We start from the raw sequence: 18393 nt of genomic DNA, 5'->3' as shown, positions 1-18393 counted from the left end.
GACAAACAGAAGTCCGAACTAGCAACCTAGTCCCCAGATGGATGACCGAGTGCTTTAAAAAAAACCATCATCATCTAGAAAACTGTTCTATCTCCTTCCTAATAAGCTTCTATATATTTCACTAATAGTTAGTAGAAAGTGTCCTCTGTGTTAGGAATTAATAATAGTTTTTAATGATATTCAAAAAATCTAAGTAACCCCTCCTCTTAGTAATCAATCATGCATGAGTAACTAATTTTGAGAAGTAATTTCAGCGTTCTTTTGGGAAGTCGTGACTGTTGGAGTTCGACTATGTTGAATATGAGGCAGTGGTTCACCAAGTACACTAGATGGTTGCACGGTATTACAGATTGGTTGATGTTAAACGTTTAAACTATTGGAATCCGGCTCAGTGGTGTAGAGGTTGAGCCTTTGCGTGCAACACTGAGGGTCTTAGGTTTGATCACAGGTAGTGGGTTCATGGATATGCACTCCCGAGAAGTCCCATATTAATGTGAAACGACAATCCAGTGCTTAATGATTTTCAGTAGTTGTTTAACTAAGATCAGTCAGTGATGTTAATTATGAAATGAACAGTCATCTTCAGTGACTTTTCTTTATCTTTGGAATGTACTCTTGATCAATGTATATTTAATATGTACTTGTATTAGACATAATAAGAATAATAACCAATAATATTAGAATCTTCATTGATGAACAACTCATCTGCTTCAAGCAGTCACTTTCATAATGAATCTGTAATTTATTAGTCTGCGGGCTAGGGTTTCAAAAACTGGATTAGCAAACTTTAACTCCAAAAACTTGGTCATATGATCAATATAATGTTTTCATTAAAATTAAATGAAACACTTTTAAACAAATTAAGTGTAGCACATATATGTAAAGGTTTGAGTTCTCCCATTGTTCATATTTAATCGGTAGCTCAGCCGACAACGTGTTGTTAATTGAAGTGATGGGTACTAGGTTCGAATCCTAGTGTAAACATCAATACTGAGATGCAAATCTATTCAGATGATGGGTCTCAAACATGAAGAAACGTGTGTTCTAGATTTTTTAGCTACCCACAGTTCACTTTTACTAAAGATTAAGTGCAGCATGTTATCTCAAAAACACTATTTTACGCTTAAAAAACTTATTTAAATTGGTTATAAATAGAAAAGTAGGGATATCTAAATGGATTTTTTTCATCCTCTGCAAGCACATTTTACTTATTTGTAATCATTTTAATTTGCAGCAAACTAAATCATAAACAGATAAGCATATAATAAAATAGCTTAAATGGGAGGTTACATCAATTTTTAAATAGAGTAGTATAGTAAGAAGTCAAAGATTGGCACTTACACAAAAAGTCGGTCATCTGTATTGGGTTTATCGACGGATTCTTTTAAAATAGTTGACAGTACATACTCAGGATACTTTTTCTACAAAGAAAACGATCAATTAAAGCAGAAAAAGGTGTTTATTATGCACACATATATATGGTCCTTCAAAGTATACTATCATCGTATATGAATCTGAACACATGTTTTTGTTAATGCTATCACGATAATTTAGATGTTTTGCATGTAACCAATTATAAGAAACAATGCAATTACTGCGGGGGAGTTTGTAAAGATAGCTAGATCCAATGGTTTATATCACGGACTGAACTTAGTAGGACAGACAGTGAAAACCAGGGGGTAATGGACAGTTGTTTCGTCATAGTGCGGCACTCAATAACGATGCGCAACCACGACCTCACTGATGAGGAAAGCCCACCTACGACAAAACGGGTGTACATTGGTCCGTGATTCTTAATGGTTGTCCAACTGTGATCGTTGTGTGATGTAAATTATGAAATAACGTAATTGTCAACCATGAATCTATGATGATCTATTGATTATTACAACAAAACTTTTTGAACAATATCACTGAATTGTTAAAATGATTATGACAACGCAATAAAAAAAATAGCTTTCGAAGATCGAAGATATAAGTAAGTTGCTGATATTTCTTCATACGTATCTTAAAATTATTACCAGCGTATGATTAACCTTATTTATTTATTTGTTTAGACATACAAGCATTGGTGCGACACACGAGGTAGTTATTACCCAGTTTTTTTATGGAATGGCATACTGTCCAAGTGTCTAAACCGAAACAGTTGGAAGTCTGATCAGCCCTAATGGGTTGGTGTCTGACGAAATCTTAGCACGGATTCGAAAAGCTCGCTTGGCTTTTGCCAACTTGCGTCACCTTTGGCGAAGGCGAGATATCCGTCTATCATTAAAAGGACGGGTATACTGCGCGGCAGTCCGTTCTGTTTTACTTTACGGCAGCGAGACATGGCCATTAAGAGTAGAAGACACTCGTAAGCTATTAGTATTTGACCACAGATGCCTCAGAAATATTGCTGGCATCTGCTGGGATCACCGGGTAAGTAATAGTGAGGTTAGACGCAGGGTATTAGGGAATGATGGTAAATCAGTTGATGAGGTCATGAATCTTCATCGACTGAGATGGTTGGGCCACGTGTTACGTATGCCTGAACACCGACTACCACGACGTGCAATGCTATCCGGTATTGGAGATGGTTGGAAGAAAGTTAGGGGCGGCCAAACCAAAACGTGGCATCAGAGCTTGAAGACACTAACTTCTAGTCTGAGCCATGTTGGTAGATGCAGACTACTTGGTTGGGGTCCGTGTGACTTTCGTAACCAATGGTTGGAGACTCTTGGTGACGTGGCTCAGAATCGATCACAATGGCGTCGGTGTATACACTCCCTGTCTTCCCTTAAACTAAGAGATTAAAGTCACTTCATATCTTTCTTTCTACGAACCAATTCTTTCTTCTTGTACTATATCTCTATATGCAATCTTTCTCTTATATATTACCACCTTTGACCTAACCACTTCTATGAATCCGGTGTTCATCTTGTTGTGCTGATGCGGTATGGCAACCTGGACCGATGCACATGTGTGCCTGGTCCTACGTTGTAGCTGACTGACTGACTGACATTAGAGGACCACTCCTCGAGCCTTTTACTCAGGGGTATAATCCACAATGTAGTGGAACGACGTTAAGAGATGCGGTTCCATGGTAGCCGGTGACCAACAATAGGTTCAAACGCCATTTGTTCCCTCAAGATCCTGGAGCCTATGTGCATCACTGGGTTGGAATAAGGATCTCCAACTCCCCTAGATGGATCCTCCGTACTTACCAACGCGATCTAAGTGCCGGACATTCGCTTTTTGTCCTCTCAATTTCCCCCGCCGCGAAAAGGCAGTGGGACTTCCCTGGCAATGACTATATACGCGCGTCTGCATGGTGAGACCATCAAATGAGTAGTGGTGTTGTATATAGCATACTACAATACAAATGATATATTTGTCAATTAGGTTGTGAACTTGCATCGACTAATATGGTTGAGGCATGTGATGCGCATCCTCAGCCGCTAACTTAAGGGGTTATCCTGTTTGAACAAAAGTAGATTAGGAAACTAGGTCTATGGAGTCACTGTTCCGAGGTGTGTAGCACGTACATGAACACTTCTTGGTCCTGCAAGTTTGACGTAGTCCATGGCTAAATGTTATACAGCGTGGTTTGAAGTTAGTTCCTTTGGTACAGATAAACTTATTTTTATCTTTTCCTACATCTTGAGCTGAATATTATTCCATACTTTTTGTTCCTCGAATTTATTTGTTACTTTTGAACTACATTTCTTGTTTAGTTTCCAATACTCCAATACCTGCAATTATTTGTATTCCCTCTTATTTTTTTCTGGCCATGGAGATGTAGATCATACCAACTAGTGTACACTTGTGTTTGCTTCAAAGTTATCTGTTTTTCCACTTTTGAGCCACACCTTTGTGTAAAGGTCATATTTACCATCCAGCTGACATAATTGAAATAAGTAGAGCGGATTTAAAATTTGCAGATTAACGGATGGAAAACTAGTAAGTCAGACTAGCTTATGCATCACTAAGAAATGGCGAGATGATAACTAGATGGACTAAAAAAGATAATCTTTACAAAGCAGTCGAAATACAAACGAAAATTTGGAAAGTAGTTTGTAGAATAAAAATGTTTCACGGTAACTGTTGTTTTTATAAACTCGTTTCAGAATTTTTATTAAAATCGTGAACAGTTTGGAGGTAAACATAAAACGTCTTATAAAACAAGGTAACATACATTTTTCTTACTGACGAGAACATTTTGCACTAGACCTCTGTGTACATCACTTGCGACACGTCGTACATCGTCAACACAATGTTCTAAATGTTCAGCATATTTTGGCCAATCTGTAGGTTGTTCATCTTTTTTATCCCTAAAAGTTAATAACATGTTAAGTGATGATAGGTTCATAGAGAGACCAATAGAAAATGAACTTGATTAACAAAATGTTTGTTAATACGGTCTGAATATAAATATAATCTAGAGTTACTTGTGTTTTAAATTTTGAATTTCCTCTAACAGGTTGAATTCTGTAAAACTAATAATATTGGTTGAATCATTTAGTAGGAAAACACAATGAAGGTTAGAAATTTAGTTGATGTGCTACATAATTTTTAGGCAAAAGTTAAAAAGTGAAACGTTAATGCAACTAAGTCCTCACATACATTTTAATTCATGAGTGTGAAACATGACTATTGAGAGTAGAAGATATTTGTAGATTAACAGTATTAGATCATAGGTGTCTTGGGTCATTGCTCGTATATTTTGGGACCACCAAGTAAGCAGTGACTGGGTTAGGGACAGTGTACTAAGTAACTATGGCAACCCGATTAATGAGGCAGTAAACTTTCATCAACTGGGATGGTTGAGACACATGTTACGTATGCTAAACCACTGCCTACCTTGACGAGCGATGTTGTGTGGTGTAGGAGTGGGTTGGGAGAAAGCTAGGGCTGCCAAATCAAAACGTGGGACCAGTCTACGAAGTCACCGACAATTAGAGTAAGCTATGTTAACAGGCGTGAACTACTTGCTTGAGAACTGTGTGATCATCGTAATCAGTGGTTAGAGATTTTGAATGATATGGGTCCAAACCGTTTGAGATGGCGTAGGTTCATCCATTCTTCGTTTCCCCTTAGGTTCTAAGCTTCTAAATTCCCAATAATTATTATATTTCACTAAATTTTTATTTTCTTGAGTTGCACCTCCGATGCCTAATCTTTTCTGTTATCACTAGTACTATTGTTACTTCCAATATACTGGGATTTTTCCTGACAATTTCATCTCTATGTACTAATGGAAATGGCAACTTGAACGGATGTACACAGGTGTCAGGTTTTACGCTGCGACTGACTGGTTGACTTTCTATGAGGATCTGCACCGAACGATCCTAATTCTGGAGGGAATTTTTAATATCCCAGGATTCGCATGATGAGAATTCACAGAAAAGTTAGAAACCAGTAACTATCTAGCTGATACCATACCTGATTTTGGTATATTAATACTGTGACAGTTCAAACCATTTTGAAATTGTTGAATCAAAAAGCTTATCATGTATGTAGCAGTTGACGTTTACCATTTCTAAAGCCTATCCAGACTAAATTGGTAAGAAAAGGTTATTTGATATGCAACTAAATCAAAGCAGAGTTTATCACTAAGTAGATTAAAAATAAGCCCAACAATTCTGCATCTCGTCATTGAAGAATTACTTGGATTTGATAGTAACTCAGTGTACATAGAAATAAAATTTGCCAACGTGTTTGGATGTATCCGAGGTTATGATCCAACAAACGTTTTCATTTGGAAACAGTCTGTTAGATTGGTCATTTTTAACAAACGTCATCTTGGCGGCGCTTGAACCGCGTGTTATTTGTCGATTTTGTAGGTGGAAATCGGTCTGTAGCTGCTTTTTACACCAGTAAGGTGGACTTAATAACAACAAAATAAATTTTGGTTGTATTTTTAATTAAACTATGCCTCAGAAGTATATTTACTCCCCTTCTGTGCGAATTTGTCTCATTCTGTCGTAGTAATATCGCTTTGTTTAGTTTGACAGGATTCTTGATATATTAACGAATTAGACACTTTTATGCCATCGATAAAAATTATTAACTTGTCTCTCACACATGCAACAGTCAAAGTGGATAAATCAACTGATGAAATGTACATGGATCAATTACGGTGATTGAAACGTCAATAACTAGAATTGAGCTACTATCTGGGCTGAGTGGTTGTCTACTAATAAAAGCACCCAAATTTTAGCCACTATACCCTAGACTCAAACCCTGCTAAATCTACTACAGATAGGGCAGTATAGAAGTATCACCTATCACACAGAATTTTGGCTCCCAACTGAGTACATGACTTGTACTTAAATATCAGGTCAAATTATTTCAAGTCTTCGACTTAAAACAAGAATACAATAGGGCTAGCCAAAAAAATTCGTGAAGAAATAGTTGGCTTTTGTTCTGTTATGTTTGAACAATATGAGGTTGGAGTTTGTGAAAGAGTAGAAAGTGATGATTGAGGACTTCTCATGTTACGGGTTGAAACCAGCCGAGATGAAAAATCAAACCTCAGGTTAGGAATAATAATGTTAAAAACAACAGATCAGTGTCTGTGATCGTAAAGATGGGTAACTACTTTCTTAGGACAAGCAGCATGCCAATACTTTGAAAATCAAAAACTACGGAAATCGACTAAATCTTAAATAGTTTTGAAGACAAAATGCATTAGCTTGGCAAACACATGGATCAAGGGACTGACTTAGAGTGCACCATATATTTGGTTTACAATCGATGTCTAAAGGAAAGTTTGGTTATTTTTACAACAACCTGACAAACACAAAACCGTTGACAGGATTTATGAAAACTATAGGAAAGACCTGTATCGCTAGTATTCCAGCTCATCAATCAACATAAATTCGTTTTAAGACGTCAGAATAACCCAACCACTGATACTAGTAACATGAGAGAAAAACCAAAATGGGCCATATTATACAAAAACCTATAAGACTCATCACTCATTGTAGGGGATATAATACCGAAGAAGTCGCACTTGCAATGTTGACCACTTGTGGGAATTGTGTAAACTAGGAAACCTACTAGACACGGATTAACACAAGAATAATGTCCCGAAACTCAGAACTTACTTGGACCATTTAAGCATGATAAGTACCTATTTTTGGAGCATCGCTTGTTCCGATAACCTTGATATGATATAGATAAACAGCCTTCAGTTCTGAGCAGTGATGATAAGAGGTCTATCGACCCATAGAATTCCTTTCAATTTGAAGTACTATGAAGATACAGCAGAAGGTAATGATACTACGCGTTCTGGTAGAGAATTCCACTAATTCGCTACTCAGTGTGAGAAACGGAACTCCAGACGTAAAAAATTTGATCCTGGTCTTTGAAATCTCTTGAAACGTCCTTAAAGTGATCAGTCATGAACGGAAGTAGAAGGTAAGACTTATTGCAGTATACAGTAAGCGAGTATTAGGTCACCCGTAACCTATAGTAAGACAACAGAAATAGGTTTGGGAGTATCAGTTTGTTTTTACAAGATAGGCCAGAGAGACTTGTTACCACTTCAGTCCTTCATCATTAAAATTGTTCTTTTATATCTACCTCATGCTAAGAACAAGGACTAGCCGCTTGAACCCCAAAATCTAAATGTGTTCTAAACGCTCCAATATATTCGATGTATCTGTAACAGCTCAGGTTGGTTGGTTAAGAGTTGACCCCAAACAACCAAGCTTATGCCGAAACAGTATTGTTCAAGTATTCATTCACTTCCTTATTTTTTATAAGCGTTATATTCCCTATTATCTTGAATGTTGAGAGACTTTGTTTGTCTGAACAGATAATCCCACGCTCCACTGTGACTGCGCGAAGATCGAAATAAAGACATATTCACTACTTCTCTGGTTTCTTCTATCAATAGCACGAGGGTTACCTTAAGGCACGAAATTGGTGAGCCCTTTTGAACACAAATTTAACCTCATTTCTGTTATTAACATTTTTTTTTACTCAATCGTAAAAGTAGACCTGATTATCCGTAAACTAATTTGAGTATATAACTAGTTTATTCCGTATTATCTTAAGTTATTCGTGTCATAGTAACCACTTTTTGTGCTAACTTTATTGCTATATTTGTCACATACCTCATGTCAGACTCAATAGAAACCCATAATCTGGAGGATTTGTCACCAGTGGAGATAGACACTGTTATGACTACGAAATCCCGACTTCCAGAATTTGATCGTAGTGATCCTGAGTTGTGGTTTGCTCAACTAGAGCATTATTTTACGAGACACAATATCAAATCTGAAGGGATTCGCTATAGAGACTTGTGTTCTATCCTTCCTCCTTCAGTCGCCAAAGAAGTCCGTGACTTGATTTTAAGTCCACCATCACCACAACCATACACCATCTTAAGACGAGAGATAATGAACCGTTTATCATTATCAGATAGTCAAAGAATCCAAAGACTTTTTCAAGGTGAAACACTAGGTGATCGGTCGCCGTCACAGTTTTTACGTCACCTCCAAGTCTTAGTGGGTGATAACACAGTGGGTGAAGCAGTCCTAAAACAAGGATGGATACAAGCTCTCCCATGCTACGTCCAACACTGTTTGGATGCACAAGATCCTGAAACCTCATTATCTCACTTAGCGCGTATAGCCGACAGAATAATGGAAAGAGGTCCTCCAACTGGATCAGGCACAATAAATCACACACAAAAAGTAGAATCAGCAAAAGACCCCGTAATAGAAGGACTCATTGCGAGTGTTAAGAGTCTCACTGAGGCTGTCACCAGAATGCAAATGGGTCATAGAAACAGGAGCAGGTCACCACAACGACCACGATCCAAGTCACAAAACAGGTCACAAATGTCCAGACAATCTGGGCAGTTTTGTTGGTACCACTGGAAGTTTGGTGTCAACTCAACCAAGTGCATGCAACCATGCGCCTGGCCTAAGCATAATTCTAAGGCAGCGGGAAACGAGTAACCCCTCCCCAGGTCGCGACGACTGAGGAGGGGCGCCTAAACAGTCGCTTGTTTTATGTTAGAGACAGAAACTCGGGCTTGAATTTCTTGGTGGATACTGGCGCTGCTCTTAGCATCATCCCTCGAAATAAAACTGAGATTAGTCGAGAAACATCATCAATTACACTTCAAGCTGCAAATAAAACTAAAATTGCGACATTTGGGGAGAAAACTTTAACCCTAGATTTGGGGTTCAGGAGGCAATTCCCTTGGGTTTTCACGGTAGCCGACTTAGATCTGGCAATACTGGGGATGGACTTTCTAGAGAGATACGAATTTCTAGTTGACACCAAGAAACGGCGATTAACACTAAAAGAAACTTCGTATTACACAAAAGGCAAAGAAAGTCACATCAGCTCTCTTAACTTGATTCAAACTCCCCCAGTAACAACAGCGAAATCCCAAGATATACTCGCGGAATTTCCAAACTTAACTAAACCAAACCCACAGCCTTCTAAAGACAAACTAAAAGTAAGTCACACTATCAAAACCGAAGGTGCACCGGTTTTTGCAAAACCCAGGAGACTAGCACCAGATAAGCTCAAAATCGCTAGGGCCGAGTTTGATTATATGCTACAACTGGGTATTATCCGTCCCTCTGATAGTCAATGGGCATCCCCTTTGCATATGGTCCCAAAGAAGAATGAAGGTGACTGGCGACCGTGCGGGGATTACAGAGCCCTAAACCGTCAAACCGTACCTGATAGGTACCCAATACCTCATATCCAAGATTTCACCAACGGTTTACAGGGTATGAACATATTCACTAAAATTGATTTAGTCAGGGCATATCACAATATCCCGGTGGCTGATGAAGATATTCCCAAGACAGCTATTACTACACCCTTTGGCTTATTCGAGTTTGTACGCATGCCATTCGGCCTGAGAAATGCGGCACAGACATTTCAAAGATTCATAGATAACCTACTTCGAGATATGCCATTTGCGCAGGGGTATATAGACGACTTGTTAATTGCCAGCCCCGATTTGCAATCACACGAACAGCATGTACAAGCAGTGTTGAAAAGACTGGATGAACATGGAATAAACATACATCAAAGTAAGTGTGTTTTCGGTGTTCAAACTTTAGAATTTCTCGGTCACACAATAAGCCCAGAAGGGATTAAACCTATAAAAAAGAAGTGGATACTATCAAACAATACCCCGTACCTAGTTCTCTAACACAACTGAGAAGTTTTCTAGGCCTAATTAACTTTTATCGCAGATTCATACCAGGTTGTGCACAATTAATGCAACCTTTGACAGATTCACTTAAAGGAAAACCAAAAGAATTCAAACTGTCTTCTGACGCCATCGAAGCTATTAAACAGCTTAAAGATAAACTGGCTCAAGCAACTACGTTGATATATCCGAATTCTCTTTCCCCACTTGCTTTGATGGTGGATGCTTCAGATAAAGCAGTAGGCGGTACCCTTAACCAACTGGTTAAAAACGCCTGGAAACCAATTGCTTTCTTCTCGAAAAGACTCGCTCCAGCCGAAACAAGGTATTCTACCTTCGGGCGAGAACTTCTTGCAATCTACCTGACCATTAAACACTTCCGACACATGTTAGAAGGTAGGGAATTTATAGTCTTTACGGATCACAAACCTCTGACGAATGCTTTAAAAGCGAGAGCCGATAAATACTCACCTCGAGAAGTCCGACACCTTGACTATATATCACAGTTCACAAGCGATATCCGACATGTCAAAGGTCAGGACAATCAGGCGGCAGATGCTTTATCCAGACTAGAAATGAACGTGCTACAGCAGTCTACAGTAAACTTCGAGACGTTAAGACACGAACAAGAGCAGGACCTAGAATTGCAAAACCTACTTAAAACAAACAATTCAAGTCTTAATTTAAAACAATTCCCATCACCTATCGATGGTATTCTAATTTATTGTGACACGACCAAGGCAATGCCGCGACCTTTCGTTCCCAAAAATATGCGAAAGTTGATATATAATAACTTTCATTCTTTGTCTCATCCTGGCGCGAAAGCTTCAACAAAACTAATCAATGCCAGATATATATGGCCGAATTTACAGAAGGATGTACACAAATGGGTTAGAGAGTGTTCAGCATGTCAACAATCAAAGATTAATCGTCACACAAATTCACCCATAGGTGTTTTCTCGCAACCAGATGCACGTTTTGCCCATGTGCATATCGACTTGGTAGGTCCTTTACCACGTTCAAACGGTTTCAATTATCTTTTTACATGCATAGATCGATTTACCAGATTCCCTATAGCCATCCCGATAGCGGACATCACAGCGGAAACAGTAGCCAAAGTTTTCATGCAGAACTGGGTAACCATTTTTGGTACACCCATAACAATAACGACGGATAGAGGAGCGCAATTCGAATCCGAACTATTTAATAACTTGGCTAAACTTCTAGGCTCCAATAGGATACGCTGCACTGCATATCATCCTCAGGCTAATGGGATGGTAGAACGTCTTCACCGTCAGCTAAAAACCGCCCTTATATCTCACTCAAACCCCAATCAGTGGACAGAATTCCTACCATTAGTTATGTTGGGAATACGAACATCTGTCAAAACTGACGCACAGTGTTCAGCTGCGGAACTGGTTTTCGGAACAACTCTGAGACTACCAGGTGAATTTATTAACCCTAATACTAACAGTCAAAAACTTAATTTAGAAAATTATGTAGATCAACTACGGGACCACATGTCTAAAATTAAGCCGATTAATACTCGTGAACAATCGCGTGCCGTATATGTACCTAAAGACCTAAGCAATTGCACGCACGTCTGGATAAGATGTGACAAAATAAAAGCACCACTTAGCCCTCCATTTGAAGGTCCTTTCAAAGTCGTCTCAAGAAAATCTAAATATTTCGTGATAGAAAAACACGGAAACATCGACACAGTAAGTATTGATAGGCTAAAGCCGGCTTATCTAGATCATGAACCACCATACGTGTCGTTAGATCGTTTAACTGACAAATCCATTACGGAATCGAAATGCAAAAACGATAAATCTTTACAAATGACTAAAATGGTTCGCTGGGCACATCCGATTAGCCAATCAAGGATGTTGACAGTTTCAGCTGCAGGATAAAATCTAACCACGTAGCTAATCAGACCCTGCATCTACTTAAAAATAACTTTTCTCCTCATTCCGCCTCACCTACAACTCCCCAGACCTTTTGCCTTTGATATATAAGTGTTATGTTAAATTTTTTTTAAATACTGGACACAAGCTAGGTATTCCGAAACGATGGCTGCGGATTTTAATCAAATTCATACAACTAACACTGGCAAATACAACGAATTCAAAAAGCAACCCAGGCGAGTTTTATAATTTCTTTTTCTGGTTAATTAACTATGTTGGCTGTACTTCTTATATATCTATATACATTTTTCACGTAGACTGGCTATACATATATACCATATGAACTAATTCTAAAAGTTTTCGGTCGAAGATGTGTTCAGTAGCTTGATACGCTTAATACTACTATTATTAAGTGGTTTTCTAGACAAAACATTTTGGATTAAACCATGGTCAAATACTTATTAAAGTTCTCATCATTTTTTTTCATGTTTAGGAAACTTACATAATGACTTAACCAGTTTTCCTACAGCATGCTTTTTAGTGTGATCATATAACCCATCATTATTGGCAATATTCAAATTTTTTTTTAAATTTCTGACATTTAAGAATCAATAACCGTGAAGATATAGTACAGTGCGTTATTGTAAGGTTACTATGTTAGCCGCATTGATTCCACATACCTAATTTTAAACACAACTTATAAGGGAACTGTTAAGTAATCACAACATTGAACTAATATGAATATCACAGCTATGCTAACGTTAAACCAATTATTATTAGTGGTCCATAAAAAATCCTGGAACTTAACACTAGCGTTATAAAAAAACATGTTATGTCAATAACTTATATATATATATATATACCTTTTTTTCTCGTTGGTTTAATTATAACGTAAAATGGAAATCTACCACACATGTAGTTTTTTTCTATAGCATTATTATTAATAAAAACAAAGAACTTGTACTATTCCAATATGGCACTTTGACATATCAATCCGTCCTCCTGTTATCTTTCTCTCATATCTGAGCAACATATGGCCAACAAACATCGTATTGAAGGGGTTTTGGTGAACGAAAACACTAGCCCCACACGCACTCGAACCTCTGCCCTCCTGGATGCTAGACCGTGTGCCTAGCCATTAGACCACATCAAACCACGGGCGAATGACTGCAATCTTTCCTTTTACCGATTAATCATATATAATACTAACGAGTAATAGGACTTACACATTTCTAAGGTGCAGACAAAGTCGTTACTTGGATGAATTGACGAAATATTGCTTCAATATATCATACATACTTAGATCAAACCAGAAAAGAGTATTTGACACAATTGTACTTAATCCTCATAATCTACACAATTTTTTCTCCTCCTTAACCGTATATTCTTTTCCGTTTTGTGGAGTACAACTATGCACCCTTGGTTACGTACCTGGTTATAAAAGGCGGTCGTCATAGGCCCAAGGTCATACATTTGATCGGGTTTGACAATGAGTCCAACTTCTAGCAAGTTTACACTTTTACATATATGCATTATAAAAAATTTTTTTGTGTTCATACCTTTTCGTACATAAGATGGCTACACTATGTCTATTTTCTTCCAGAATACCAATCCTTTCTGGAGACCAATCACTTACGTGGAACCGAACAATTATAAATTATATTTTTGTATTTCCATTTTGTATCTTATTATTTTTATGCAGGCAGTGGAGCAGTTCTTCAGGTGTGATTGGTTTTCACCATTACCTTTGAAGTAGATTCTTCTTTACTTTTTACTTGAGGGCGACTAAAGAGGCAGGTGAGTAAACACCTGATAGCCGGTCTGAGCATGGAAAAATCGTACCTCACCAACATGGTGTTGGGTAGCCCGCTCGCGGCACTTCCTCAGATATTCTTATTCCACATTCTCACACTCTTTCTCTTGAAAGCACGCAGTAAACCGTCAGCGATAGTTGTAGAATAGATCACATGCTACAAAATAAGATGACAAGCTAGTAAATGAGGAGACATCCATGGACTATCGTTGACAGCGTTAGTCGTCACTGATTGTAAGTCAAATAGTGAGCGAGTTGATAATTTTCCCTTGGGATGAGAAATAGAACTAAGGTGTTTTCGATAGATAGGTTAATCGAACCGACGTTCCTACGGAAGTCGATTCTAGGGGAAGCTAATGTAACAGCTCAGGTTGGTTGGTTAAGAGTTGACCCCAAACAACCAAGCTTATGCCGAAACAGTATTGTTCAAGTATTCATTCACTTCCTTATTTTTTATAAGCGTTATATTCCCTATTATCTTGAATGTTGAGAGACTTTGTTTGTCTGAACAGATAATCCCACGCTCCACTGTGACTGCGCGAAGATCGAAATAAAGACATATTCACTACTTCTCTGGTTTCTTCTATCAATAGCACGAGGGTTACCTTAAGGCACGAAATATCCACTATCCAGTATCTTTATCACGAGCTTGTAAAAAACGATTAATTTATCTGTGATTGCTTCTTATTTTTTATCAGGGTTTCAGGCGTTTAATAATATCCCGTATTTTTTAGTCTAGCCACTCAAATTCACTATTTCCATCCAGTTTGGTAGTTATCAGTCGGCTTGCCATCATGTAATCTAAGCCAATGCGTTTGTCTCAGGTCAGCAAGGTTTGTCAATGCAAGCGGCTAACATACTGTCAGGCGGAGTTTTGGTCGGCTGAAATAGGAAAAATAATTCAGGGGAAATGCAAAATCAAAGAGAAAATGAGTGTTTTGAGAACAAAGTAGGTAAATAATTTAGTTATTTATAAAGAAGACAGTGTGAGAGGACTGAAATGTAAGAGTGAAAGGGGAAAAGGAAATAATGGCGGGTGATATAAGAATAAGGTAACAATATATGACAGTGATAATGCCGGATGAGCTACGAGACATACATCAGGGAAAATTAGTCCGAGAGGGAGAGGGTAATCCATAGGTGAGTATTTGTTTTGCAGTTCTCCTTTTGGGACTATTCTCTAAAGAGGCTGTGGTCACTTCGGCTGAAGGAGCATTCTAAGTGAAGGCAACTCTTGATGGGAAAAGGTGGAAGCTCTTCGACCTGCAACTTTTCGGGTGTTATCCCGAGAAGCGCGGTGGTGATGTTCTGGCAGGACGCTATTTCTTATACGAAAAGTTAAAACAAACCCCGGACAACGAACTATCAATAAAATATGGGGCTGTGGAAATTGTTAGGTTTTTGATTGGGACCATGAATCGATTGATGTTAGACCATCATTAAAACCTGGGTTCAAATCCCGCGAGCGGGATCGTGGATGCTCACAACTGAAGAGTCCCGTACTAGAGCGAAACGACCGTCTACTGCTTCCAGGTCTTTAATGGTGGTCTAGAATTAGTCGATTCGTGAGATCTACCAATAAAGTGTTAGCAACTTGTTGTCTAAAAGCATGTCAAAAAGGAATTGCTGAAGGTTGCCTGAAGACATTATTTAGAGGTTATTTTATGCTACTTATTCGCGAAGTCCCACTACAATGTTTAAGTCTCCGTTTACAATGCGATCAGGGAGATCTCATTTACAACTTCAGCTCATCTGCCTCTCAGTGTCCAATATAAATGTAGTACCTAACATTTTAATTTTTTGGCTGATGAACGATGAACGTTACGTTATAATCCTCGTCGACGATTTTTTTCTGAACTCTAACTTCGAATGTTTCTTTTTTTAATCCGTCACAATATGTTGGTCACAGGTTACAAATGTAGATCGATTTCCATGAATAATTCGACATTTTGATATGCACCTCTGACACTAAGTGATCGGTAAAATGATCAAAAAGTGTAGATCTTCCACTTTTGTTGCAGATAGTCAGCCTGACATCAGTTACACAAGTGGGAGTATAACAAGTATCGCCTACAAATAGTGCATCACGTAGTGGATTTCTTGTTTTCTCATTGACTAGATCAGGCATTTTAATATGGTATATAAATTACATCATAAAGTTAGATCACTCACCGTTTTGTCATGTCATTTGTTCGGTCACATTACGTCACATACCAAAAGCTAAATTGCTAAATTAGATACCAAATAGTCGTGTGATAAACAAGATACAAATCAAACAACTTCTTATAAAATATATGATTTTGTTGTAAAATGCATTGGAAATTCTCATGAAAAAAATTGGCAATGTGAGCGGCAATTGTATGCCGATAAGTAACACAAAACATCTAAGTGGCGGAATATGAAAAAGAGGGTACTTTATGTATAGCTAACCTTTTTTTCACAAGTAGGCCAGTGAATGAAAATGTAATTTCTGAGTGACTGAAATAACAACAAACTGCATAGGAAGATGAATTTCTGTCATTTTGGCGAAACGAAAAGCAACTGATTTATTTTATCTGCTAATTATTTCAAAGGAATAACAAACCTGTGTCATGTCTGCTACTAATTAAATTGGAACAATCTGATTGTTTAATGGCTATTCAACCTCTCAGTATCAAATATTCGAGAGATCTGATAAGTATGAACATGTGTTCACTTCTCTGTTCCTCCATTTTGTGTTTTGGCGCTCACATACAAACGGACACTTAACGCTGAAGGCAATGAGGAAAGAGGGATCGTATTTTGTTTATTTTAGTTAGTGTTTGTTTCATACAGATTAACTAGCCCTTTAATTTAATGATCGATCTTTATTTCAACATTTATTCCGTGACTATGTCTCCAACTAATTTCACCTTCATTGAACCGGAGATGAAGGAAGGTTTTCTTTTCAGTTCCTTCAGTTTAAGAATATCTCTGAATGGGTTTCTTCAGAGGTGTAATTTTACATAGACGTTTTCTAATAACTATGTTTATCGTCTGACCTCACCTTGGTGGGAAGTATATAGTCAGTGTCAAAAAGTTTTGTACTGTCTTTTTATGTCATATATGACAGGAACTCTTGTAGTTAGTAAAAACTCACTCCATACGTTTTTCCAACAAATACATTTCCATGTCTTTCGCTTTGGATTTCATTAAATTCTAACACTTATGAAATCGGATTTTCGTCAGTCCACATGTTTTTTTTAGTTAGTCCTATTTCTTAACGTGTTTTGTCTACCTGTTTTAGTAGATGTGTAGAATATTTCTGATTATTACAAGCACGAAAGTTAACGTTGCCCCGTAGTGAACGGAGGCTTAGTGGGTAAAACGAACTTATTATTTAACATAAAATTACTCAGTGCCTGCCTAAAATATGAAAACCATACATTAAATCCTAACGACAATCCTCGAAGCCTAATATGAGATAACTGGGAAAATAGACCTTCAACGTGTAACACTAAGAGAAGATCAATGATGGTGTGCGCGGTAACATTCATTCGAAACTACATTCATCGGATGGCACGACTCGGCTTTGCAGGTGTTGTCATACTTATGCAAAATAATTTTTATCTTTATTAAATATATTGTTCTATCTCCAGCCTAAATGTGTTCTTCACCGTATATTGATTATTACAATATGATGAGTGAGGGTAGACAATGATGTGACTTCCACATAAGATCCTATAGATTAGGCGGTTAAGTCATGACAAACTTGCAATTTTAGGGTTAGCTCTATTATTAGAGCAGTACTAATGTCAAAGTAGAACATAATTCTGCACATCCTCCATAGATTTTCCTTTACATGCCTCGTGATTATGTTGTTGTTGCGACTGCTCCCTATTTATATTCCTGTCCTCTTCAATTCAGTTTTCTTCTGTCATGCATTCCACTTCTGTGTAACATACCACTTATATATGTCAACGTAAGTAACAGACATCAGAACCCTACGCATAACAGAATACAGTTTTCATCGCCTCCTTTGACTTTGTCTTTTCCAAGTCCAACATATGTATTTTAGCTAGCATCGGGCCTAGTGGGAGGCGACCCATGATGACTTTATTGATTTGGCGACTTATCATGTTACTGAACTAAAATTGTATACTCCTTTTACATGTGAACATTAGGTGTGCTGATATGGTTGCCTGATAAAAGGAGAACTGGGTGTTAAGATGTGAATTTGTCCGTTTTGTAGTCGTTCTAGGAACTCATGATTACAAATACATGTGTGCTTTTCCGTTGCTCTGACTAAAAGGGGACGTCAGTTTCTGGCCTCAATTTAAGATAAGCTAAGTCAACTTGGATTATTCAGATCATTCTGCCCTAAATGACCGCGGTGAGTAGTTCACCTAGGCGGGACGTAAACTCGTCGACACAATGTGCTGAACTACCCCCTCCTCTACAGTCCGTCAGCGTTGATTAGGAATGACCTCTTCCAGCCAACTTGTAACACGCTCTACCATCACCATCCAATACGTTTGCGTAGACGG

General features: G+C 38.0%; 1 protein-coding gene across 2 annotated transcripts in view; it reads right to left on the bottom strand.

The window, feature by feature from the left end:
* The window catches only part of ARHGAP17_1 (Rho GTPase-activating protein 17), a 54264-nt gene extending 41403 nt beyond the window's left edge, over positions 1-12861 (bottom strand). For both annotated transcript variants that reach the window (XM_051210574.1, XM_051210575.1), the window contains exons 1-4: positions 12578-12861; positions 7086-7447; positions 4172-4307; positions 1342-1421 (exon numbers count right to left, since the gene is read on the bottom strand). In XM_051210574.1, the coding sequence (XP_051070584.1) occupies positions 1342-1421; positions 4172-4307; positions 7086-7102 (233 nt within the window). In that variant the 5' untranslated portion in view covers positions 7103-7447; positions 12578-12861. The remainder of the gene's footprint in view (positions 1-1341; positions 1422-4171; positions 4308-7085; positions 7448-12577) is intronic.
* Positions 12862-18393: the final 5532 nt, after the last annotated feature.

The sequence above is a fragment of the Schistosoma haematobium genome, chromosome ZW (genome assembly GCF_000699445.3).
Source record: "Schistosoma haematobium chromosome ZW, whole genome shotgun sequence".
Classification (NCBI taxonomy): domain Eukaryota; kingdom Metazoa; phylum Platyhelminthes; class Trematoda; order Strigeidida; family Schistosomatidae; genus Schistosoma; species Schistosoma haematobium.
Note: the sequence above shows the minus strand (reverse complement) of the source record. Positions and strands in the feature narration are given on the sequence as shown.